This window comes from Conger conger, chromosome 9 (assembly GCF_963514075.1).
Source record: "Conger conger chromosome 9, fConCon1.1, whole genome shotgun sequence".
Lineage (NCBI taxonomy): Eukaryota > Metazoa > Chordata > Actinopteri > Anguilliformes > Congridae > Conger > Conger conger.
Genome location: NC_083768.1, coordinates 6,278,256 through 6,303,184, shown reverse-complemented (window position 1 = coordinate 6,303,184; position 24,929 = coordinate 6,278,256). Strand labels below are relative to the sequence as shown.

Here is a 24,929-nt window from a genome sequence, read left to right as displayed (position 1 = left end):
ACGCGACGGTTAGGTAGACTCTTAAAAAAATACCGAAAACAGTATAATTTGTCCAGAATCTTTAGCGGTACTCCGGTACCGACCAATTAGGAACCGGTACCAAGAAATACCGGCTCTCGGTACACATCCCTACTAACGACCAGAGTGCTGTCTGACAGTCACTACACCGTAGCAACGCTACAGAAGAGCAGGTGTTCAGCAGTCTCAAAACCATAACAACACTGAAGACCGGTGTGTTGCCCAACAGGCAGCGTCCAGACCCGTGACTCTCCAGCACGACGGCGCGGATCTCCAGAGAGGACAAACGACCTCCGTGCCAAACGACCCTGGCCTACACACACACTGCGTCCTGTCCAGGGCTGACATCATCGCAGCCACTCGCAACAGCATCTAAGGGCTGAGCCGGCCTCCCACTCAAACCAGCGCACGTGAGCGCCACGGCACGGCAAGAACCAAAGGCACAAATAACAACTCCAAAACGAGAAAGAAAGAAAAACAGAGGAAGGGCTGTTCCCTGCTGGAAAAAAACCCCTAGCTCAACATGGTTTGACCAGCTCAACCAAGGTTTTAAAACAGCTGATAGCCGGTTGACCAGTTAAGACCAGCTCACAGCTGAACATGGTTTGACCAGCTCAAGCTAGGTTTTGAAAAAGCTGGTAGCTGGTTGACCAGTTAAGACCAGCTCAAGCTAGGTTTTCAAACAGCTGGTAGCTGGTTGACCAGTTAAGACCAGCTCCCAACTCAACATGGTTTGACCAGCTCAAGCTAGGTTTTAAAACAGCTGGCAGCTGGTTGACCAGTTAAGACCAGCTCCCAGCTCAAAATGTTGTGAAACCACTGGTAGCTGGTTGACAAGTTAAAACAAGCTCCCAGCTCAACATGGTTTGACTAGCTCAAGCTAGGTGTTGAAACAGCTGGTAGCTAGTTGACCAGTTCAGTCAAGCTATCCTGACCAGGTCAGTTTTCAAGCTGGTGAAGCTGGCATAGCTGGAATTTACAGCAGGGTTGACAGAAAACAAACAAAATGAAACCTGCTGTTCACTTGTAAGTTCTGCTGCTAATCAAATGTTGCTGCTGTTAGTAAATGTACGAAAAAAGAAAAAAAATGTTTTGAAAAAACAATCTTTCTTTAGGTTTTGACTCCATCTGAAATGCTTCTTTTTTTTTTTTTGTATGAGGGCGCTGTCTTCACGCGAGGGTACGAGGGGGTCGACCCAGTTCAGCCTCGCCCCAGAAAAGGAAATAAAGAAAAGAGGAGAGAAAAAAAAAACTGCAGGTCAGCGACAGGCGAGGCATGAAATTACAGAGAAACTACTGCTGAGCTCGGCAGAGGGGAAGAGAGGAAAAGGGATGAATGTGGAAAAAAACAAAAAAAACATCTGTGAACCAAAAAAAAAAACAAAAAAACAGTACAGAGATTAACACTGCACTCAGTATGGATCTGATAGACACAGTGAGTAACTCCACACTATAGTGCATGAACACTACACTATATATACGCAGTACAGTCTACACAACACTGTGTGAGTTCATAGTTCATACAGTACATGCACACTAACTGACTGCACACTATAGTAGATTAACACGATATACACAATGTACATTACACAGTATACACTATACTATTGGAGTTCATATCATATATGCACACTGACTGGCTATAGTACATAAACACGACATGTAATACAGTTTATGCACACTAGAACACATGAACACAACGCTATGTATATAATATGGTATACACTACACTATGAGAGTTAATATAGTATATGCACACTGAGAGACTTCACTATGAAAGTTAATACAATATGTGCACACTGACTGCGCACTATAGTACATTAACACTGCACTATGAAAGTTAATACAGTATATACATGCTAGCTGCACACTATAGACCATTAACACTGAAATATGAGAGTTACTACAGTATAGAGGCTACACACTGACTACACAGTATAGTACATTAGCACAGCACTGTGAGTTCATATAGACTTTACTCTATAGTACACTACACTATAAGTTAATACAACAGCCTGACTGACCTACACACTCCATAAGCTACACATCTAGAACACAGAAATTGCATTGTGTTTAAGCAATTTTATTTAGTTTAGTCACACAAAAGTTATGTACCTTCATATTCACCATCTATGTGCTCCAATCTCTTCTGCTCTTCAGCATTATGTAAAATGGTGGCAGAGCAGTGAGGCCAATTGGCAGTGCAATACCGGCCCCTGGTGGCAGCACAGTGTCACTGCGGCTGGAAATATTCCGGGCTTCACGCATTTCAGATGATCACCTTCGAGATGGGAGGTACCCATCCATCCATCCATTATCTGAACCCGCTTATCCTGATCAGGGTCGCAGGGGGGCTGGAGCCTATCCCAGCATACATTGGGCGAAAGGCAGGAATACACCCTGGACAGGTCGCCAGTCCATCGCAGGGCACACACACCATTCACTCACACACTCATACCTACGGGCAATTTAGACTCTCCAATCAGCCTAACGTGCATGTCTTTGGACTGTGGGAGGAAACCGGAGTACCCGGAGGAAACCCACGCAGACACGGGGAGAACATGCAAACTCCGCACAGAGAGGCCCCGGCCGACGGGGATTCGAACCCAGGACCTCCTTGCTGTGAGGCGGCAGTGCTACCCACTGCACCATCCGTGCCACCATGGGAGGTACCCCGAGGTTCAAATCTCATTGCGTAGACATTTATCCAATTTATGATCACATTTGACTATAATTAGCAGCTCAATTAGATCTCTAGCTGTTAAATGAGGTGTGACGAAATCCTACAGTGAAATTGTAGTGGTGGATCTCCAGGAACAGGGTTGGACGGCCCTGCTTCTGCTGTTGAATGAGGTGTGCTTTGTTAAGGTCGGAGTGAAAAGGCCTCAAAGTGAACAACAGGAGATTATTCAGGTTGACTTCTGTTAGAACAAGGGGGAATAAATGGAAATGAACTAAGGATAAATTCCACAGAGACATTTGGAAGTATTTTTACACACTGTGTGGAATAACTCGCTGTGTGCGTTTTAAAGACCAAGCTTGACACAGTGTTGGACACTATCCAGTTTTTAGGCAAACTAAGCAGTGGGTACACTTTAGTGGTAGGGGAGCATTGCTGGGCTGAATGGCCTGCATCGCCGTTGTTACCTTCTGCCCCAATTCCCTACAGCATGTGAGAAGTCGCTGAACACCTGGGTGACGTATTGTACCCAGTAATAACAAGGAATGTTCGGTCCAGCGGCGATTTTAAGGACCCATAGCCTTCATTTTCAATATGCACCTTGACGTGCGTTCAAGATGGCGAATGTTAGCTAACGTTCATCGGCATATTCAAAACGGACGTTAGCGAACACAACAAAAATGGCTGCCGATAGGAAAAACCCAGAGAACAGCCAAATAATTGTCCATTTTAGTCATAATACACCGTCATCAATGTAATAGTTGTTCTTACCGTTAAAAATACATCGCAGGGACGCAACGAATCAGCTAGCTGGCATTGTTAGACCTAGCATCGATTTGTATTGACAAAGCCGTTGGTGTCCAACTAAATAGAATGTTCATTTTAAATCGTTCAACCGTAACGGTTTGCTCCAAACATGGGGTTCGCCGTCGCTGGACACAGATTCCGCAGGAAGGAGGCTCCCAACTCAGGTCTTCGGACCGGAGACAGCTTGCAGTTTCGCCTTCGCAGTCCTTGCCCCTAGACTCTAGAACAGTCCCCCTTGAGTTCCAGCAGATCTGCTAGAACAGTTTCAGCTTTTAAAATTGATCTTGAAGCCCATTTTCACAGGCGGGCCTAATACATGCATTTTTTTTTAAATGTACTAGCTAGTATACTTGCACTAATATCTGCTCTTAAGACTCGTGCTTTTACTGCATTTCGCCATCAACTCATTTAAAATTCATTTTTTTGGGTCAGCACCTTGTGCGGAAGGTGATCTATAAATGAATATTATACAACTCCGTTGCTTTCAGTTACCAGCAGTGACCGTTACATCAGCGTCAGAATGTTCACTTAACAGCCTAATAACATTCCTAAACTTAGATTAGTGGTCTTCACTCCGGGTCCTGGAGAGCCGCAGGGTGTGGCTGGTTTTTGTTTTCACCGTAAAATCAGCAACTGATTTCAGACCCAAGAAACCAGGGGAGGCGAGTTAATTGATCAGTTAAAGCAGTTGCTTACACAATTAAGTGCTGAGTAACAACGAAAGCCAGCACACCCTGCAGCTTGCCAGGACCAGGGTTGCCGACCCCCAGGTTAAAGTGTTGGCGAGCTATGATTAGGCGGTCCCACAATAGTGACCAATACCCAGTGTTCCTGGTACTAGAGGATTGACAGGGTGAGTGGATCGCCTCATCCCTATCTCTGAGGCAGAGGTCGGAGTTCAGGAAGGTGACAGAGCCGCAAAAACAGACCACAGACGCCGTTAAACTTTACCTTTTTATTCTTTGTACATTCAGCACTTACAGGAAAAAAAAGCAAGAGAAAACAAAAAATTAGTTTTTGTACTAAAATTATAAGATAAAAAAACAATATTAAAACAGTCTTTCTTTCTATGAATATTAGACTCGCCCACCTCCTGTCCCACCCACACCTCCCCACACTCTGGGAGGTGCTCTGATTTAAAGAGAGGGGGCACACACACTGGGGGGGGGGTTCTGCAGTGAATGAGGAGGAGAGGGGAGAGGAGAGGAGACGTGAGGGTTCAGGAGGAACCAGAGAAGAAGACGATGATCCAGACACACAGGAGGACCTACGAGGCTTTGGCCTAGTCTGCCAGCCACTCATGGAGGGTCGCGGGGGGAAGTGGGGCGGCGGAAACCCGGATATTTTCTGAAGCTGAAAAATGGACACAAAGCAAAAAACGCAATCCGGGCACCGTGGTGAACTTGTATATATATATATATATATACTTATATAATATATATATATTTTGTAAAAATTATAATGGTGAAAAATAACCGTTTGCGTTCTCGGAAAAAAAAATTATTGGCGAAAATCACAAAAGGTTGCTTGAGTTTGGACAAAAGGGAGGGGCACAATGCCTATCCGTATGAGTGAGTGACAGAGGGGGCGCGGCCAATGAGTGGCCTTCGCGACTAGCTGAGCGGGGTGGCAGGGGCGTGGGCTTAAGTCTTCTCTGACGTCATCGCGTGGAAAGGGGGGGAGACGGAGGGAGCGTTGCCTGGGCAACGGCCTCGCTCTGGAGTTCTGCATGCAGGCCCGCGTACGGTCACGTGTGCACGCGCGCGCTAGCGGGGTGGTCTGTGTGTGTGTGTGCCCACGCCTGCGAGTGTGTGTGTGTGTCTGCGTTTCTGTGTCTGCGGGCGTATGCGTGTGCGTGACAGTAGTTTGTAAGACTGCATATGTGAAAGTAGTTTGCGTGTGTGTGTGTGTGTGTGCGTTTCTGTGTCTGCGGGCGTATGCGTGTGCGTGAGAGTAGTTTGTAAGACTGCATATGTGAAAGTAGTTTGCGTGTGTGTGTGTGTGTGTGTGTGTCTGCGTTTCTGTGTCTGCAGGCGTATGCGTGTGTGAGAGTAGTTTGTATGACTGCATATGTGAAAGTAGTTTGCGTGTGTCTGTGTGTGTGGCAATGCTTGTGTGTGCAAGTGCGTGTACGCGCTTGTGTCTATACGTGTGTGTATGCATGTGTGTGAGGGTAGTGCGAGTGTGTATATGTGCGTTTGAGAGTGTGTGTATGCACGTGTGTGAGGGTAGTGTGTGAGAGTGTGAATGTGTGTGTGTGTGAGGGTAGTGTGTTGTGTGTGTGTGTGTGTGTGTGTGTGAGGGTAGTGAGTGTGAGTGTGTATGCGTGTGTGTGTGTGTGTATGCGTGTGAGGGTAGTGTGAGTGCGTGCGTGCGTGTGTGAGGGTAGTGTGTTGTGTGTGTGAGGGTAGTGTGTTGTGTGTGTGTGTGCGTGCGTGTGTGAGGGTAGTGTGTTGTGTGTGTGAGGGTAGTGTGTTGTGTGCGTGCGTGCGTGCGTGCGTGTGAGGGTAGTGAGTGTGTGCGTGTGTGTGAGGGTAGTGAGTGTGTGTGTGTGTGTGTGTGTGTGTGTGCGCGTGTGTGTTAGTCAGTGAACAGGGTGTGGTCCAGGCTCAGCTCCCCCCCTCCTGCCCCTCTCTGCCCCCCCCTCAGCGGCGTCGGTCCCGGGGTGGGGGGTCACTGCGACTGCGTGAGCGTCTGGCCCCACCCTGCCCCGCAGGCCGGCGGTACCCCTCCCTCCTCTTATCCCCGTCGCGCTCCCTGCCTCTCTCCCGCTCCCTCTCCCGGTCCCGGTCGCGCTCCCTCTCTCTCTCCCGCTCCCTCTCTCTGTCCCCGTCGGCCCCGCCCCGCCCGCTGGCCCCGCCCACCGCAGCGGTGGCCCCGCCCGCGGCCCCGGCCCCGGCCCCCCCGCCCTCCTTCTCGCGGCCCTTGGCCCGCTCCCGCCGCTCCTCCTCCCGCTTCCGGTCCTCCTCCTCCTGCAGCTCCTTCCTCCTCTTCTCCCTCTCCTTCATGCGTTCGGCGCGCTCCGTCTCTTTCTGCAGGGCCTGGGATTGGGCGAGAGGGGGTTTCCCCCACAATGCAACAGTTTTAACTGGAGAGTCATTTCACCGAGCGGTATTGGCTCTACGGGGCGAATTTGACGCGAATACTTTTCTGTGCTTGATTGATCTCGCCTGGTGCAAACGAGCCAACCGAGAAAGCCAGAAGGCAGGGTTTGCACTTTTAGGAGAGTATTTGATAGGTTCTGATACACCGGACCAGCTCAGTACAGCGTAGAAAAGTGTTTGAATCAAAATCAAAATCAAAAATGGTTACAATATTTGACCCAGGTCTACACTAGTCTACAAAAACGATCCTGACCCTTTCTTAGCTGGTCACCTGGAGAAAAGGAGTTCGAGTTTAACTAAATATTTAAAAATAACTGATTTACCGAAGAACTAAACCTGAGCACAGGGGTGAGTGTGTTCAAATTTACAGACGAGTATGAAAACGGAAGATGTCGCTAGCATCTCGTACAGGTGTGTAACAGGTGAGTATCGGTCCGTTTCCTCACCTGCTGTTCAGTGAGGGGGAGCCAGTAGATGCAGGGGGCCGCTTTGGTTTTACAGAAGAGGTCATCCAGCAGCTTGGCTGGGGGCTCCTCTGGTGCTTTCTCTGCGCGCACACACACACACACACACACACACACACACACACCATGTTAACACAACGTAGAGCACAATAACCTCCATATTCAAGGATTGTTGACTGAGAATTTAAAGAATTGCATGTGTGGCTATGAGCAATGGATAAGATATTTTTTATTTTATTTTTTTGAGTGGAGAAACATTTCAGCCAAGGTTTATTGCCAGGGCCCAGGGACTGACAGTATGGCTCTAGAATAATCAGCCAGTGCTTTTCTACCCAAGGGAAAGCAGAAGAGTAGGCAAAGTGGGCAGGCATGCATCCAATACAGTGTGGTATTGCATAACATGCACAAACATTTCTGCAGAAGTGATATTTCGATGCATTATGCACTCTAAATGGTCAAAATCAAGCTGTAATTGTTTTATATATACAATCCATTTAGAGAGTTGGGAGTTTTAACTGAAGGAGTATCTTCAGGTTCAGTATCTTGCTCAACGGTACGGCTGTGCCCCACCACTGGCATCAAACCTGCAACCTCACGGCTGTTTCCCAGTGCCTGAAACTGGCTCCAAAAACATTTGGCTTTGTTTGAGAAAGATTCGAATATTTTGTAGGGTTTTAAATGGGGGCGCAAAACAATAGTTGAGAAGCCATTTTGATTGGTTGACTGGCATAAGGTGGAGAGAAAGGGAGTGAACGGTCAAGATTCGGGGCCTCACCTTTCTTGTCGGTCTTCCTCTCCTTGCTCTTGCCCCTCTCCTTGCGCCTCCTCTCCCTCTCCCGCGATCGGGAGCGCCGGGCGGCGCCCTCCCGGTCCTCTCCGGGTTTTCCGAAATCGCGCACCTTGTCCCGGTCCCACTCGCGCTCCGCCCGCGTCCTCTCCCGGCGCTCCATCTCCCGCTCGCGCTGGGCCCACTGGTCCCGCACGCCGCCGCCCCCGGGGCCCCTCTCCCGCTCCCGGTCCCGCTCCCGGTCCCGCTCCTGCATCAGGGCGGGGGGCGGGACGCCGGGCCCCTCCCCGGCCCCGCGCTCCTCCCCGGGACGCTCCGCTGGGAGCAGCCCCCGGTGGAAGTCCAGCTGCAGAGACGTTACAGCGCGTTACTCACAGCGTTACACAGCGTTACACAGCGTCACACAGTGTTACACGTCAGTCATTTCATAGACAGCTCTCAGACACAGGCTCAGAGCGAGAGAGAGAGGGAGAAAGAAGGGAGAGGTACAGACTCGGAGAGGGGGAGATTGATTGAGGGGGACAGAGAGCGAGGGAGTGAGAGACGGAGGGAGGGCAGAGAGGACAGGATGGGGGTTTAATTTGGGGATGTGTGCTCACCTCGTCCTGCTCACAGAAGTCCACGCTGAGGAATTTGGGGTTACTCTGGGGCCACTTCACGCCATGCAGAGCCGTGCGGGTGGCCACGGCCTCGTCTGTACTGGAGTACTGAGAGCACAGCCACAATTACTCAACACGGCCTCGTCTGTACTGGAGTACTGAGAGCACAGCCACAATTACTCAACACGGCCTCGTCTGTACTGGAGTACTGAGAGCACAGCCACAATTACTCAACACGGCCTCATCTGTACTGAGAGCACAGCCACAATTACTCAACACGGCCTTGTCTGTACTGGAGTACTGAGAGCACAGCCACAATTACTCAACACGGCCTCATCTGTACTGAGAGCACAGCCACAATTACTCAACACGGCCTCGTCTGTACCGAGAGCACAGCCACAATTACTCAACACGGCCTCGTCTGTACTGAAGTACTGGCAGCACAGCCACAGTTACTCAACACGGCCTCATCTGTACAGAAGTACTGGCAGCACAGCCACAGTTACTCAGCGCACTCAGTGACGTAGAGACAGACTTAAGGCCAGTTTACAGTATGATCATAAAAAGTATAAATGCATTAAACGAAGAACACATCGCCGGAGTGGAGTGCTTGGCGAGCTCGAGTGGATGACACTTCTCTAAAGATAATTACAGAGGAGAATGTTCTAGAACAGTCGTCATGATAAATGAGGACGGCGACTGGGTCAAAGTTCTATGCAATTCATTACGATGATAGCGACATCGTCGCTCTATTATAAACTAAAGGTCGATGACCATCAAGTGTGATAATGTCTGGCGGCAATGATCATACACCAACTATAAACGGGTCTCTTTACGGGTGAGGCAGTCAGACTGGGTGACTCACAGTGACGTAGCAGTGTGACTTGATCTTGTCGATCCAGAACGCCTCCTCCACCACGGTCCCGGTCCGGTTCAGCAGCTCCTTCAGCTGGCCCAGAGTGAAGGGGCGCACCTGGGCAGCGGGGGGGGGGGGGGGGGGTCAAAGGTCAACACGGGGTTCACACCTGAGCAAGCTGCACTCAGGTCCCTCTGTCCTAATCCACTCATCTACTTATATATACTTATGACAACACCACCCAGGTAAAAGATAGCAGTGTCAAGTTCTGCAAGGTAAAATACACCCCTACAACCGAGTTTATGATGCAACCTTCAACATAGATATACCTGGGCCTCATTTTAAATTCCCACTTACAGAAATATTTTAACACATTCGTAACATTTCACAAATTTACCACTAGGGGGCAGATGAGTGTAGTGCGTATGACAGGGATCATCGAATCCAAATCCAGCCCTGGTTTTATGTTCTCACGGGTAATGAGTCTTCACACCTGACTCCCAGGTAAAGGGAGGGCGTAAAAACCAGCAGTTCTCGACCGCGAGTTGCTGTTCCCTGGTGTATGAGCGTGCATTGGTGTATTACGGGTTGATAGGTGTTATAGGCATATAGGTGTTTGGTGTATAGGTAGGTATACAGGTGTTTGGTGTATAGGTAGGTATACAGGTGTTTGGTGTATAGGTAGGTATACAGGTGTTTGGTGTATAGGTAGGAATACAGGTGTTTGGTGTATAGGTAGGAATACAGGTGTTTGGTGTATAGGTAGGAATACAGGTGTTTGGTGTATAGGTAGGAATACAGGTGTTTGGTGTTAGGCCGCATATGAGTGGAGTGTGTGTATGAGCCTGTACTGGCGTATAAGTGGTTGAATAGGTGAGGTATTTGATGGTTGGTGTACAGGTGTTTCAGTTCAGTTTCAGAGGTGTGCAGCGTGTATGAGGAGTGTGCATAGTAAAGGTACAGGTGCACAGGACTCACCAGGTTGCAGAATGTGTAGCGAGTGTACGAGTGTGTACGAGTGTGTACGAGTGTGTACGAGTGTGTACGAGTGTGTACAGGTAGACGAGGTACAGGTGTACACGACTCACCAGGTTGCAGACGTGGACGATGTTGGTTATTTTGCCCCGGGGGGGCGAGGGTTGCCGGGCGGAGCAGACGGGATCGTCGATGGTGACGGACACGCCCGATTTCTGCTGGCTGATGGAACGACGCACCAGCGTGTCGCTGGGGGTAACTGGGGGGAGGAAGAGGAAGAGGAGGGAGAGAGGACGCAGAGTTAGTGTGATGAGGGGGCAGGGGGTGACATCTGATCAGGCCTGTCTCAGTCACCGGCCTCAAGAACAAGACGATACACACAAAGCTCTTGTCCTCCGCATTTCCCACAATGCATCACTGAAATGGCCATTTCCACGAAGCGGTCGGGACTCTCAAATCTCACACAGACATACAGACACATACACAAGACAGCTAGACAGAAACAAAACACATACCTCACTCCCACAATCTCTGGTCCTTTCTCAAAGACCCTCCCCACATCAACCTCTCTTGACTAACACACTGGAATATTCCAGTGGAAAATTCCGCTCCCACAGGTGTCTCCCTGTGACTGATTAAATCTGTTTATTTTAGGAACTATTCCCAGCCCTCCTTAATCCCAGTAGTGCCCATACAAACAGGAAGGGAACATGATCAAACACCAGCCACAACAGCTCCACCAATCAGACGAGAGAAGGGGGTTCGCCTTCTCGGGCCAATCACCTTTCTTCAGCTCCACCTCCCGGGACGCTGAGGGGGTTTGCATCTCCATGGCGACCTCCAAACTGCCGCTGCTGCTGCTGCTCTTGTCCTCTTTGTTCCCCCTCTCTGTTTCAGCCTCCCGCTCCTCCTCTTCCTCCTCCTCTTCCTCGTCCACTCGCTTGGGTTCCTTCTGCCCATTCTCCTGGGTCTCGGTGTGGACGACCTGCCAGAGGAGAGGGAGGGTTAGGGTTAGGGAGGGAGAGCTGGGCACGTTGTTCCAAACAGAACTACACTACCCACAATACACGCCACAGAACTACAATGCACCCACAATACACACTAGAGAACTACACTACCCACAATGCATGCTAAAGAACTACAATGCACCCTCAATACAGTAGAGATACAAGTTCCCACCAAACACACTACAGAGACATGTTACAAAACTACAATGCACCCACAATACATGCTATAGAACTACAACAGACCCACAATACAGTAGAGATACAAGATCCCCACCAAACACACTACAGAGCTACATGCTACAGAACTACACTACCCACAATACACGCTGCAGAACTACAACACACCCACAATACAGTAGATACAAGGTCCCCACCAAACAGACTACGGAGCTACTACGCACCCAGAAATACACCCAACAGAACTACACTACCCACAATGCATGCTACAGAACTGCAATACAGTAGAGATTCAAGGTCCCCACCAAACACACGACGGAGCTACTAAAAACCAACAAATACACCCAACAGAACTACACTACCCACAATGCACCCAACAGAACTACACTCCCCACAGTGCACAGGTACAGGGCTGTGGGCTGAGCACTGACCTGCGTGACGGTGCGGCGGATCTTGAGGTCCTTGTCCAGGCCCTGGTCCCCGGCCTCGCCCCTCTCGCCCCCCTCCTCGTCCTCAGAGAGGCGGCCCTCCTCCGGGTGCAGTTCCACCACTGCCTCCTGGCTGCCCGGGCCGGCGGCCATCTTAACGTCCGGTATCAGAGACTGCCCAGGGGAGAGAGGGAGAGGGAGAGAGGGAGAGAGTGTAAGTATGGCACTAAATAACCCACTTATATATCATATGTGACACTTAAGCTGCTCGGGAGAATATCAGGCTGTACAAATGGACACCGTTTTGTATTAAAGAAAAAAAACAAAAAAACAAAAGCTGTGCTATTTCGCTAACCGGATATGAGGGTGCAATGTTTCAACAGTACGAACCCACGACCTCCAGTCAGGTGAGGTGAGGTTAGAGCACAGTACCTCCAGAGAGGTGAGGTTAGAGCACAGTACCTCCAGTCAGGTGAGGTGAGGTTAGAGCGCAGTACCTCCAGAGAGGTGAGGTTAGAGCGCAGTACCTCCAGAGAGGTGAGGTTAGAGCGCAGTACCTCCAGTGAGGTGAGGTTAGAGCGCAGTACCTCCAGTGAGGTGAGGTGAGGTTAGAGCACAGTACCTCCAGAGAGGTGAGGTTAGAGCGCAGTACCTCCAGAGAGGTGAGGTTAGAGCGCAGTACCTTCAGGGAGTCTGTAGTGATGATGATGGAGGGCTTCTTGGCAGTGACGGCAGTGCTGGATCCCCACCTCCTCTTCCTCCCAGCGGGGCCCCCGGCCTCCGCCTCCCCCGGGGGCGCTGGTGTGGGGGCCGCCGCCCCAATGCTGGCCGCTGGGGCCCCTGGGGACGGCTTGGTGACTGCTGAGAGAGAGAGAGATGAGCCCAAAACATGGCACCGGGCGCGCGAACGGGCTCTGAGCACTCACACAGGAAGTGAGAGAGTGAGAGAGAGTGAGAGAGAGGGAGTGAGAGAGAGGGAGTGAGAGAGAGGGAGTGAGAGAGAGAGTGAGAGAGTGAGAGAGAGAGAGAGGGGTCCACAGAGAGGAAGTGAGAGAGAGAGAGAGAGAGAGAGGGAGTGAGAGAGAGAGAGAGAGAGAGAGAGAGAGAGGGGTCCAGAGAGAGGGAGGAAGTGAGAGAGAGAGAGAGAAAGAGAGAGAGAGGGGGGTCCAGAGAGAGAGGGGGGTCCAGAGAGAGAGGGGGGTCCAGAGAGAGGAAGTGAGAGAGAGGGGTCCAGACAGGAAGTTGAGCGCAGCGTTACAGGAAGTGGCGGTGGGAGGATACTCACTGGTCAGGGAGATCTTTCGGGCAGTGAACGCTTTAGGGGTGGCACTCTGAAAGAAAGACAGATAAAAAAGGCCCCCAGGACGGAGGGAGAGGTGAGAAAGAAAGGAACCGGCAAACGAACGGACAGACAGGGGTGAGGAGGGGAGAGAGAAGGGGAAGGGGAGAGAGAGATCAACAGCCATGAATTAAAAACACCCCCAACCCCCCCCCACCCACCCACTGGAAGGGCCCCGAAAAGAGGGAGCAGGACAGGCAGCGAATCGAAACCCACGTTCCTGTTGTGTGTGTGTATGTGTGTGTGTGTGTGTGTGTGTGTGTGTGTGTGTGTGTGAGAGAGAGAGTGAGTGTGTGTGTGAGAGTGTGAGTGTGAGTGTGTGTGTGAGAGTGTGAGTGAGAGTGAGAGTGAGAGTGAGAGTGAGAGTGAGAGTCAGAGAGTCAGAGTGTGTGTGTGTGAGAGAGTGTGTGTGAGAGTGTGTGAGTGAGAGTGAGAGTGAGAGTGAGAGTGAGTGAGAGTGAGAGTGTGTGTGTGTGTGTGTGTGTGAGTGTGCGTGTGAGTGTGTATGAGTGTGTGTGAGTGTGTGTGTGTGTTTGTGTGTGTGAGAGTGTGCGTGTGAGAGTGTGTGAGTGTGTGTGCGTGTGAGAGTGTGTGAGTGTGTGTGCGTGTGAGAGTGTGTGAGTGTATGTGCGAGTGTGTGTATGAGTGTGTGTGTGAGTGTGTGTGTGAGTGTGTGTGTGTGAGTGTGTGTGTGTGAGTGTGTGTGCGCCTACACAAGACTGCGCGTACCACAGCGCGCGTTTGTGCGAGTGCATGCTTGCTATAAAAGGCCTTCCTTTTAAACAAAACGGTTGAAAAACACACTATCGTCAGTGGGGGGGAAAAAAACAAGAATTTGGGATTAACGCCTTCACAAATGTCACGAGTCCCATCTGTGTCACCAGTCTGTCCAATCAGAAACTGCAGATTTTTTTTGAAGACCCGTTTTCATGAGGCAGCAGCAGGATTGCGCAATGAAATCAAAAATAAGCAGCGGAATGCAGACGTGGGACAAGCAGCTCCATCAGCCTCCCCGCGCTGCCAAAACACAAAGCAGCGAATACCGCCAACCCGCTGCCTAAAAATACACCTCCGACGTCCAGCTTAGATGACAACAACAGTCTCACGCGTTTATGTCTCTAAACCAGACACAGCACAGCTAACAATCCGGTGAGACTACAACAGGACCGCGCCACGTCTGCTGTTAAAATGAGCATTTCAAAAAGAATCTCAAATAAAATAGCGTAAATAAAGATTCGAGTTTGCATGCGGACCAAATGTAAATGACGAAGTCGTCCCCGACCGTTTTGGAATGTGTAAACGGGCGTTTGGCCAATTGGGACGGCGTGTGCGAGCTAACGGGCGTTTTTCGAGACTGTGTGTATGCGCGTGTCTGTGCAGGTGTGTGTGTGTGTGTGCTCTACGCTGCATCTCCCTCCACTGGGGACGATAACACGGCGGTCTGTGGGGAGCGTAAGGCCCGAGTCACTGCCTGCCCCCCCCCTCCACAAGCCTGGCCTGGCTCAGTTGGCCCGTTTACAGTGAAGAGGAAAGCAGAGCCCCCACCATGGCAGGACAGGGCCCTGAGCAGAGTTACACACAGAGCCTCTGTCCATCCCAACAACGGCCTCATTTTAAACGGCTGCAGCCCCACACCAATATATATATAATTTTTCTTAATTTTAAATTTCTGTCAAGGAGTCTTGAGAGAAAATGCATTTTAACAAATGTAAATGAGAAAAAAAAGTTTTAAATACTTAAACTGAGAAAGTGACAAGTTATTTCCTGGTACCATTTGACACCTGATCCTCACTGGCACGGCTATGGCCCAATCGCACAGCTGTGTGAACTGTATCTAGGCAACAAGGGTGTCCAATCAGGGGGTGGCTGAGGAGTGTGGGCAGGACTCAAGCATTTGAGTGCGCGCTGACTGGTCAGATGAACAGGAAGTGTTTTTTTTTTGTTTTTTTGCAGGGAAGTAGTTTTTTCGTATGGACTGGCTTTGTAAAATGTCAATACTTTCCCCAGAGAAGGCAAAAGTCTTTCGGGGCAGGGTAGGAGGGGGCGTGCAATCCAGAGCAATTCTCATCTCTGCAAGGGTCTTTTAGCGGGGGTGGAGGCACCACTGTACCGTCCTGCCATTGGGCATCATTGGGTGTGACTCCGCCCCCCTGGTGCTGACATCACTCGTAAGCAGCGGGAGAGGGGTTGGCCGAGGATCCCTGGCCAATCAGACGAGGGCGGTGGGCTGAAGCTGGGAGGGCGGGCGGCCCTGGGCAATGGCCTGAGGAAAGCGGCCTTTTTAAAAGTCATTTTCTGAAAGTCTTTCGCTTCGATAGTCCTGGGCCAGGGCTCCGACAGCCCTCGGCCGTCCCAGGGGAAACCCGCCCTCCCAGGACCACGCCGGCCTTTTGGGATGGAGTTGCGAGCCCCCACCGCCAAACAGACCTCCGTGGAAACTCTGTTTTGGGCAACGTCCCGCAAAGAAAACCCCCCCGGCTTCACTGTACTCAAAGAGCCCAGCCAATGGGACGCAATCCTGAGGAGGTTTTACCCAATCAGGGTCAAACAAGTCCAACTCCGGCGCTGGCCCCGCCTCCCCCCCCCCCCACCGCATTGTCACTGTTGGTCTTTGTATTCCCAAAAGCTCAATTTCTTTTTTTGGTACTTTGGTAATGTCAACAAGTTTTTTTTTTTTGTTTTTTTTGTACAAACTGAAGTCCAGAAAACGTGTTTGCTGGTGGGAGGGGGTCGAGGTTCCCAGTCAACCTGTAGAGTCCACAGACTGGAGGGGGGGGAACTGGAAACTGTGACGCTCATGTCGGCCATCTTGTGAGCGTTCAACAGGTTCAGTGTCGCTTCAGGAAGTGTGCGGCGTCAGGCAGGGGCCCCTGGTAACTCCAGGACTGCTGGTGAGTGCTGGCAGCACCAGCAGCGCAGACAGGAGGGGCCCCGGAACCATGTTTGTATATCCACAGGAACAGGGAGGGGGGGAAAAACGCAACACCCAGCAGTGTCACCAGTTCATTGCTTTTGACGTTCACAAGTCGTTCGCTTTTTTCCAAACATTCAGCAGCCCTGCCGGCCACGCCCCCTGCTTCCCTTACTCTCTCTTGCAAAGTTCTGGTTGGCTTATAGTGTGGGGGCGGGCCTTCAGCAGTGACAGGCCACACCCCCTCCTGGTGGGCTTAGCGAATGGGGCGGGCCTTCAGCAGTGACAGGCCACACCCCTCCCCCCTCCTGGTGGGCTTAGCCAATGGGGCGGGCCTTCAGCAGTGACAGACCACGCCCCCCCCCCCCCTCCTGGTGGGCTTAGCGAATGGGGCGGGCCTTCAGCAGTGACAGGCCACGCCCCCCTCCTCCTCACAGTCCAATCAGCAGCTCGTCTCAGCCGGCCGTGTGGCAGGGCAGACAGGGGAGGGCCTGTCTGGGGTAGAGCCAGGGCTCGTGGGCATAGCGAGGTAGGAGCTCAGGCAGGCAGTACCCAGGTACCAATAGGGGCAATGGAAGAGGCATGAGCACCTTTACAACAGAGCAATCAGTGGTGTTTTAAACAGTCAGCCCACACAGAGAGAGCGCCCCCTGCTGCTTCTGTCTGGGACACGCTCAGCAAAAAAGGCCACATCACAAAAATGCAGACACACACCGCACGCTCACACAGGCACGCACAACGACTCGCTCTCGCACACGCAGATGCGCACACACACACACACACACACACACCGCTGCACATTGTGCGCACTCAAGCACAAATATACGCACACTATCGCACTCACTGATGCATACAATCACACGGACAAGATCACGAACAGTTGTCGTACACACACACAAACCATGCAAACCCGGGTCAAAGGTCAGATGCAAGCTACAGCCCACAAGCTGCCCAGTCCGAGCAAGGAAGCGATTTCCCTTCATAGGTCCTTCACTAACCCTTTGAAGAGCAGGTTTTTGGAATGTTTACATGTCCAAAATTCTAGAACCCCATCGCCAGCAGTGATTGTGACATCAGCATTAGAATGTTCAGTTCAGAACATTCTGTAATCTGAAGACTCCAAAAGGGTTATTAAGGACAGCTTCAGAGGCTACACATGCCAGGCCATTCAGCTTTACTGCTCAACATTCGCTCCTGCGTTCCTCTGACAAAGATAGCAGAGCCCTCTCGATATGACAAGAGAACTCCGGTCGCTGGGGACACTTAGGTCAATTTTTTGCTTAATCAGAGTAGAATAAGAGATACTATCCCTACTGACTAAGGAGGACAGAGGGAATAGCGTGAGGCCAACACTACCAGGTGAGGCCGATAGCATGAGGCTAACACTCCCGATACAGACCAAAAGAAGGTTACCCCAAAACAAACTATTTGTTCAGTGTAGCAACATTGCATGACTGATACTGGTGTACACTGCCATGAGATCATTAGTCAGGAGGCTTGTCCTAAAGCTCAAACTAAAGATCTCCCTTAACTGATGCAATGCAAGAAAAAAATCTTTAAAAAAAATTTTTTTTAAAAGAGAAGATATTCACCCAGTGAGCACTTTATTGGGTATTTATCAGACTTATAGGTCTCCGGCTGCTGTAGCCAATCCACTTATAGGCTTCACATGTGATTTCTTTCCCAATCAGACATATGGTCTGAAAAACACCTAAACCTCTTGACCATGTCTGCCTGCTTGTATGCATTTAGTCGCTGCCACATGATTGGCTGATTAAATATTTGCATCAACAAGCTGGTGTACAGGCCTACCTAATAAAGTGCCCAGCGAGATATATCTGTATAGACGAAGATGCCATCAGATCAATTTCTATTAAGGAGGAAGAGAAAAATGATCAGCGTTCTTAAGTCATTAAGCACCGTTCCTGGGGGAATCCGGCTCCACAATCTGTCTTCCGCAGCCAACACAGACACACACGTACACTCTTGAGCACGCACACAGACTCGCATACCTGCACATGCACACGCATGCATTAATTCACACGCACGCACATCATGCACGCACATATACACACGCGTACACGTGTCGCACATTGCACCCGACTCACACAGACGCACACTGCATCACAGACACTCGCACTGGCGTCCGCATCCGTCGCATTCACTGCGTCACACACTGCATGACATACACACGTCTGCGGCATACACTGCATCTCTCTCTCACTCTCTCTCTCACACACACACACACACACACACACACACACACACACACACACACACACACACACACACACACACACACACCTGTTACACATACCATGTCTCACACATAAGCAAACACATACACGTCTGTTGCACATGCACTGTCTCTCACACTATGTACACTCACACACTCTCTCTCACACACACACACACACACACACACACACAGTAAACTGGCGCAGCTCTCTGGGAGCTCCAGGCCGTCCCGCACCCCCTTACCTCCTGGGCTCGGCCCTCGCTGCTCTCGGGAGCCTGTTCACACTCGGGGCCCGGCGACTCGGACATGGCTGCCTGCTTCACCTCCCTGAGGGAGAGAACCAGAGCGTTAGCATCGTAGCATCACCATCAGCGAGAACCAGAGCGTTAGCGTCGTAGCATCACTATCAGAGAGAACCAGAGCGCTAGCATCCTAGCATCACCATCAGAGAGAACCAGAGCGTTAGCATCGTAGCATCACCATCAGAGAGAACCAGTGCTAGCATTGTAGCATCACCATCACAGAGAACCAGAGTGCTAGCATTGTAGCATCACCAGCACAGAGAACCAGAGTGCTAGCATTGTAGCATCACCAGCACAGAGAACCAGAGTGCTAGCATTGTAGCATCACCAGCACAGAGAACCAGAGTGCTAGCATTGTAGCATCACCAGCACAGAGAACCAGAGTCCTAGCATTGTAGCATCACCATCAGAGAGAACCAGAGTGCTAGCATTGTAGCATCACCAGTAGATTAGCATCACATCTCAGAGAGAACTAGTACTAGCACCATAGCAGCACCAGCAGAGAACTAAAGTGACGCTAAGAGATGGTGATGCTGCAACGGTAACATGCCATCATAGGGGAGGGAGACCACATGTTAGTATCGCAGCGTCTTAGCATTACCAACACCGAGAGACCTCACGTCAGCATCAAAACATCACCAGTAGATTTGCATGTTAGCATCACTAGCACAGAGAACCAGCGTGTTCGCATCACCAGTAGAATAGCATCTTAGCATCACTAGCACAGAGAACCAGCGTGTTCGCATCACCAGTAGATTAGCATCTTAGCATCACTAGCACAGAGAGAACCAGTGTGTTAGCATCGTATCGTCACCAGCATAGAGGAGGGAAACTGTATGCTAGCATCGCATAATCTTAGCATTACCAACATCGAGACCTCGTGTTAGCATCATCAGTAGCTTAGCATGTTAGCATCACTAGCACAGAGGGAACCAGTGTGTTGGCATCATAGCATCACCAGCAGAGAGGGATACGGCATGTTAGCATCGTAGCATCATTGGCACAGGGGGAGCCTTGGCTGGAGTGCCCCAGGAAGAAGGAAAGGACCGAGAACACAGGCAGAATACAAGCGTCCAGAAGTGTTCAGCCCTGAGACTTGCGTGTACAGTACCGCAGCGTGTACATAAACATGACGAGCAGACAGACGTTTCTGATCTATTAATAAACCGCAATACACGAATGCAGACGAGGACAAAGTGGGATACAGTGGAGAAGGCCACGCGGGTTTTCCACAAACGTACCAACGCTAAGGGCCAACGCCACTGCACACGGTGGTTGCAATGCCCAAATACGTGGCATTGGCATCATAAGTAGTTCTATGAGTATCACGTGGATTGTGTGTACATGCACAGGCCTGTCGTGCGTAGTCAGCTTGCAATATTAATAAAGCTGAGCACAACCATGGCGGCAGCTTCTTGTTAAACAACTGGCCAAGTGGCCAAAACCGCAATGTGTGCAACGACAGTGTAGCATCTGAAGAGCAGTCATCCCAGCAAACAGAAGACATTTCTTGATGTTAGCACAGAGCAAGCCAGCGGCTAAATGGACTGTTGCTATTGTACCCTACTCTGCTTGTAAAAATGTTTTGCTATTGGTAATTTTATTCTACATCTGACCCCTCAAAGAAACAAGTGATGTTTTTCATTTGTTTAATGAACATTGCTCAAAGACACATGATCACCCTGTAATTCAATGGGAAATACCATAGGAGTCATGCAGGTAATGCAATTCAACATGGTATACGTTTACCTATCAGTATCCGTCTTGAAGCAATGGTACCAGAGCATACTCGACCAGGCTCTACACCATTTCCGTACCTATACCAGGAGTTTAATCGTGTCCACAGCTTAACCGGGAAGTCAATGGACGAGTGTTGGAAACCGGACACTAGCATACTACCCGTCGTAAATTTAGGGGTTGAAATGCAGTTTCAGGAGTATGCAAAGTACACGTTTCTGAACACAGACGTGGGACTGCTGGTTTCCCACCCTCCCTTTACCGGGGAGCCAGGTGTGAAGTAGCACTAATTACCGGGGAGAAGAGAGAACTGGAGCTGGATTTTTGGATTGAAGGGCCAGAATTGATGATCCCTGATATAGACCTTGGTTTCAATGACTGTTAACAGCAACCCAATAACAAATGGAGAGAGAGATGGCCAACTGCAATGAACCTCTAGTTATGAAATTCAGTGCAGTTCAGTTCAAAGCATCTTAATACTCTATAAAACGCATTACCATTCCTGTGTGTCAACGGAAATGGCTGCACCATTTCAATTCAGTGAGTTCAGGAACTTAACTGAAATTAAATTCTTAAAAACAAAGTCCTTAAAGCAGTGAGCCTCCTCACTCCTGGTACTGGAGAGCCGCAGGGTGTGCCAACTTAATTGATCGATGAATGCAGTTAATTAGTTAAACTCACATCACCTGGTTTCTTGGTCTGAATTGGTTGCTGATATTAAGGCCAAAATAAATGAATACATAAAATAAAATAAGCAACACACCCTACAGCTCTCCAGGACCAGGAGTGAGGACCACTGCCTTAAGAACATTTAGGCTTTAAAATAAATAAATAAAAATTATTCAATGAATTACAATTAATTTCCATAATTGAGGAAACCAAATTGACACCCAAAAACAGGCGGAACAGGATTCAAGCAACCCAGACAGTACACTTTAGACAAAGTGTGGAGGCTGAAATTTTGGATTAACTAAAATCAGTGAAATCAAGCCCAACACCCAAGACCTAACCTAATTCCAGTACAACCCAACAAGCACTGCCCAACCTGTAATACAGGTCATTTGAACAGAACTGGATATTTAGTTAAGTCACCAAGGTAACGCTAATCGCTTTACTGTTGTCTTGACAAAAAGGTGCGTTCCACCTGAAAACGAGGAGTTACTGTGACTAGGATGCGAAGGGCTACCTCGCCACTTTAAGCCCGAGATTTTCGCTAGCATCTACATATCCACACCTGGGGCAGGACTTTAACCGCCGGCCCGCATGTGCCAGTGCATGTGCTTCTGGTGTTCCCAAAACGTTTCGGTCAAAAAAAACAAAACTGCCCGGCTTGGCGGGCTGCTAACGAATCAAATGCACAACAGCAGTCGTGGTAAAGACGCCGCTTTCCATCAAAGGTCAGAATCATTATCGTCCCTAACTGATAGTCCGCTCGTAACGGCGTGGAAGGACGACTCCCGTAAAAGGAATTGATGCTATTTAATTAAACCGATGAAACGCACACCTGACAGAAGCGTCATCGCGAATACACGCATCACATTCGTTATTTATTTATTTGGGAGGGGGGGAGATAGGACGCCGTAGTTTACAATGAACGCCGGTGATGCCCACAACCTACCTCCCCCTTCCCCCCACCACAACTCCCCCACCCCTGGCGAAGACACGCGCACACACACACACACGGACATGATTACACGGCGCTTCCTAAAATACACATCGCTCTTTAAAGCTAAGGCTCCCAGATCTGCTTCAATGTTGCGCCAGCGAACGCGGAACGTAAAATAGGAGACCGGAGGCATTCCTGCTGCGATTTGCCTATCATAGCTCGCTGGCTATCTCTCGTACCTCGCTAGCTTACCCGCTTTTGTTGCTTTCGGACAGCATATTGTCGGGCCTGAACCCCGACTCGAAATGTCCCGCCCGCCTCAGAAGCTCCAGTTCCCACAGCGACCAGTGTTCCGATAAATAGATTCAAGAGTCGAATCCGTAGGTCTCTGCGCTGCGGCGGTATCAGAGTGGCGAGGCACGCACGGCAGCCATGTTGAATTATGCGAAAGAAGGCTAGAGGGAGAGTGATACAGGGCGAGGACCCCACACAGACACACCGGCTGCATGGCTGTCGCACTGAACGCCTGACGAGAATTGCGACCACAGAAACGTATCCTGTCGAAATGGTTGACTGCAAACCCAATTCAACTTTTGGATGTTCAATTGCGTTACAACGACTACTGGCGAACGTGAAGCACGGAACAAAAGTAGGCAAATAATTAAAGACTCGATAAAGCAGGCAATTCGGTCAATCAAACGAATAATTTGGAAAACGCATTGCTGTGTGAAATATGATTGCAATTACGGAATTAACAATGCCAGCTCATTGATTTAAGCGTGTAATGAAAGCTCTCTAAAAACATAACATTGACCTACACCACTTTCAATTAAAACGGTTCGTGGTAAACGCACATGTGTAGGAGTTATCAGATCAGCGACATCTTAACGGTTTGCCGCATTTAATTTTTTAAAAAACCCTTTCATGTTTTCCCTCACATGAATTCAGCACCAAACTTGGAATACGAACCAGAAACCATTTAATCCAGACAAAAACGTAATCTGAACACACTATATTTGCGTATGCCTATAGCATTTTCGCCCTAGCCATGCAGTCAGTAGAACTAACAGTAAACACAGTTGTGATTTGCGACAAAGTACATGAGGCCAAGAGGACCACTTGATTCAATCAAGACCCCGAAAATCAAGAATAAATCCATAACATTCTTCTTCCAAGTCTTGCTAAGAAAATCCACCGCTTTTAACGGCTTCTCAGTAGTAACACGACTTTTCCTGAAGATAGAACCATTACGGGAAATTTAAACGGAGACCCACCCATCATTCCAGTAACTAGAAATCAATAATTTTTCAATCCACTCATCCGTTTCCCCCCCCCCCCCCCCCCCTTTCTTCTCTCCACTAGACAAGACTGCGTAATGACCCAAAATGCAGCAACAGGCATTTGCTTGGTTTTCAACTTTGGAGTCGGGGGTTTAAATCTGAGCACAACATAGCGTAGGTGTTTTAACTGTATCCGCCGATTTGGTAAATGACGTACGGAGCGAGAGCCTTGGGACAGGGGTTAGGCAACCAAGGTCCTGGAGTGCCAGAGACGTTTCTGCTTTATGGTCCCATCCGAGCTCGATCGCAAGAGGGTGAAACACAGAGTGCCTCCAGTACATGGTCTCCTGCCTTCGTTAAAACGAGTTAAACGGAATGCAGTAGAAGTCATACTTGTATTGTGGACCGGGCAAAAGCCAGGACCTTCTCTGGCACTGCAGGACCAGAGATGCAGTGTCCCAATTTAGAGGCTGTGTCCAAAAAAAATCTCAGTTTAAGTGCAAGAAAAAAGACAAACATCCTGTATGTAACGACCATGTTAAATTAATCCGAGCGCTATCCCAAATGCCACTTTTATTTCCTTTTCCTATAGCTGGTTGTTGCCAAACTTTGGGCTCTTTCCAATTGCTTATTTTTCACCCCCCCTTCTTCCATTCCTTGCTCCGAGGCCATCAGGGGAGGCAAGGAAAGGCAGGAAGCGAGAAAAGGTAGAGGTAAAGATGGGGGGAAATCGGGGAAAAACGTGAATGAGACAAATGGGAATGCGAAATAGGAATGTTTGCCTAATTCATGCGTCAGTTACAGATGGGGGAGAGGTGGATCCACAGGTTAATCATTTATACAATCACACCTTCCATAACAATACTTCTGCAAAGGATGCGCTTGTGTTTACTTGGCTCAAAAAGGAAAAAAATCAGCTCCTTGAAGGAACATTTAAAGCAGAGGCGGGCAATGATTGCTGTATCGGTTTCTGGTTTCCATGCCAAATGCTGGCCTTAATTACTTAGTTGGCTCTAACATTCATGCCATTTGACATTTTAGCTACATATCTTGATGAATGCATGAATGCCAGTCAAAGACTGTTCTTGTGACCCTGTATGACATGGTTTCACTGTGATCTAATCTCAGTGAACTAGTGTTGGTGTATATGCCCAATTAGCTCATTTAGCCAGAGTAATTGGTGGAAACAAAAACCTGCACTCCAGGACTGGAATTGCCCACCCATGATTTAAAGGGTTGGAATTTCTTTAAAGATGGTGGACCTTGATCAATTTGAGGTCAGGGAAGAAACAAGGAGCGATAAAATAAGTGATTGGAATGAGCCCTTGGCCCTCGAGCACCCGTGTGTATGTGTAGGTGTGTGAGAGTATGTGTGCGTGTTGGGTTTTGTTAGACAACCCCCCGACCCATTATACATAATTGAGATCTTTCATAAGTTCTAATCAGCAATGACTACTATAATGCAGTCATTTGCTCATTTGGATTACCAGGTCTCTGAATGGCTTAGTTTCAGTGACCAGGTTTCCACACCGATATCTTTTATTTTTACAACTGAAGGAATAATTTTCCATATCGTGCATTGAGAAAACAGAACCATTATTTGATCCGACTGA

General features: G+C 49.4%; 1 protein-coding gene across 2 annotated transcripts in view; it reads right to left on the bottom strand.

Annotated features, from left to right (window-relative positions):
* Nucleotides 1–5,429: 5,429 nt before the first annotated feature.
* Nucleotides 5,430–24,929, bottom strand: part of acin1a (apoptotic chromatin condensation inducer 1a) — a 34,659-nt gene continuing 15,159 nt past the window's right edge. Inside the window, exons 8-18 of one of the 2 annotated variants that reach the window (XM_061253444.1) lie at nucleotides 18,634–18,718; nucleotides 13,188–13,233; nucleotides 12,585–12,763; nucleotides 11,906–12,076; nucleotides 11,074–11,275; nucleotides 10,404–10,549; nucleotides 9,325–9,432; nucleotides 8,460–8,567; nucleotides 7,849–8,206; nucleotides 7,056–7,156; nucleotides 5,430–6,546 (exon numbers count right to left, since the gene is read on the bottom strand). In XM_061253444.1, the coding sequence (XP_061109428.1) occupies nucleotides 6,151–6,546; nucleotides 7,056–7,156; nucleotides 7,849–8,206; nucleotides 8,460–8,567; nucleotides 9,325–9,432; nucleotides 10,404–10,549; nucleotides 11,074–11,275; nucleotides 11,906–12,076; nucleotides 12,585–12,763; nucleotides 13,188–13,233; nucleotides 18,634–18,718 (1,900 nt within the window). In that variant the 3' untranslated portion in view covers nucleotides 5,430–6,150. The remainder of the gene's footprint in view (nucleotides 6,547–7,055; nucleotides 7,157–7,848; nucleotides 8,207–8,459; nucleotides 8,568–9,324; nucleotides 9,433–10,403; nucleotides 10,550–11,073; nucleotides 11,276–11,905; nucleotides 12,077–12,584; nucleotides 12,764–13,187; nucleotides 13,234–18,633; nucleotides 18,719–24,929) is intronic. The other variant, XM_061253445.1, reaches the window with a different exon arrangement.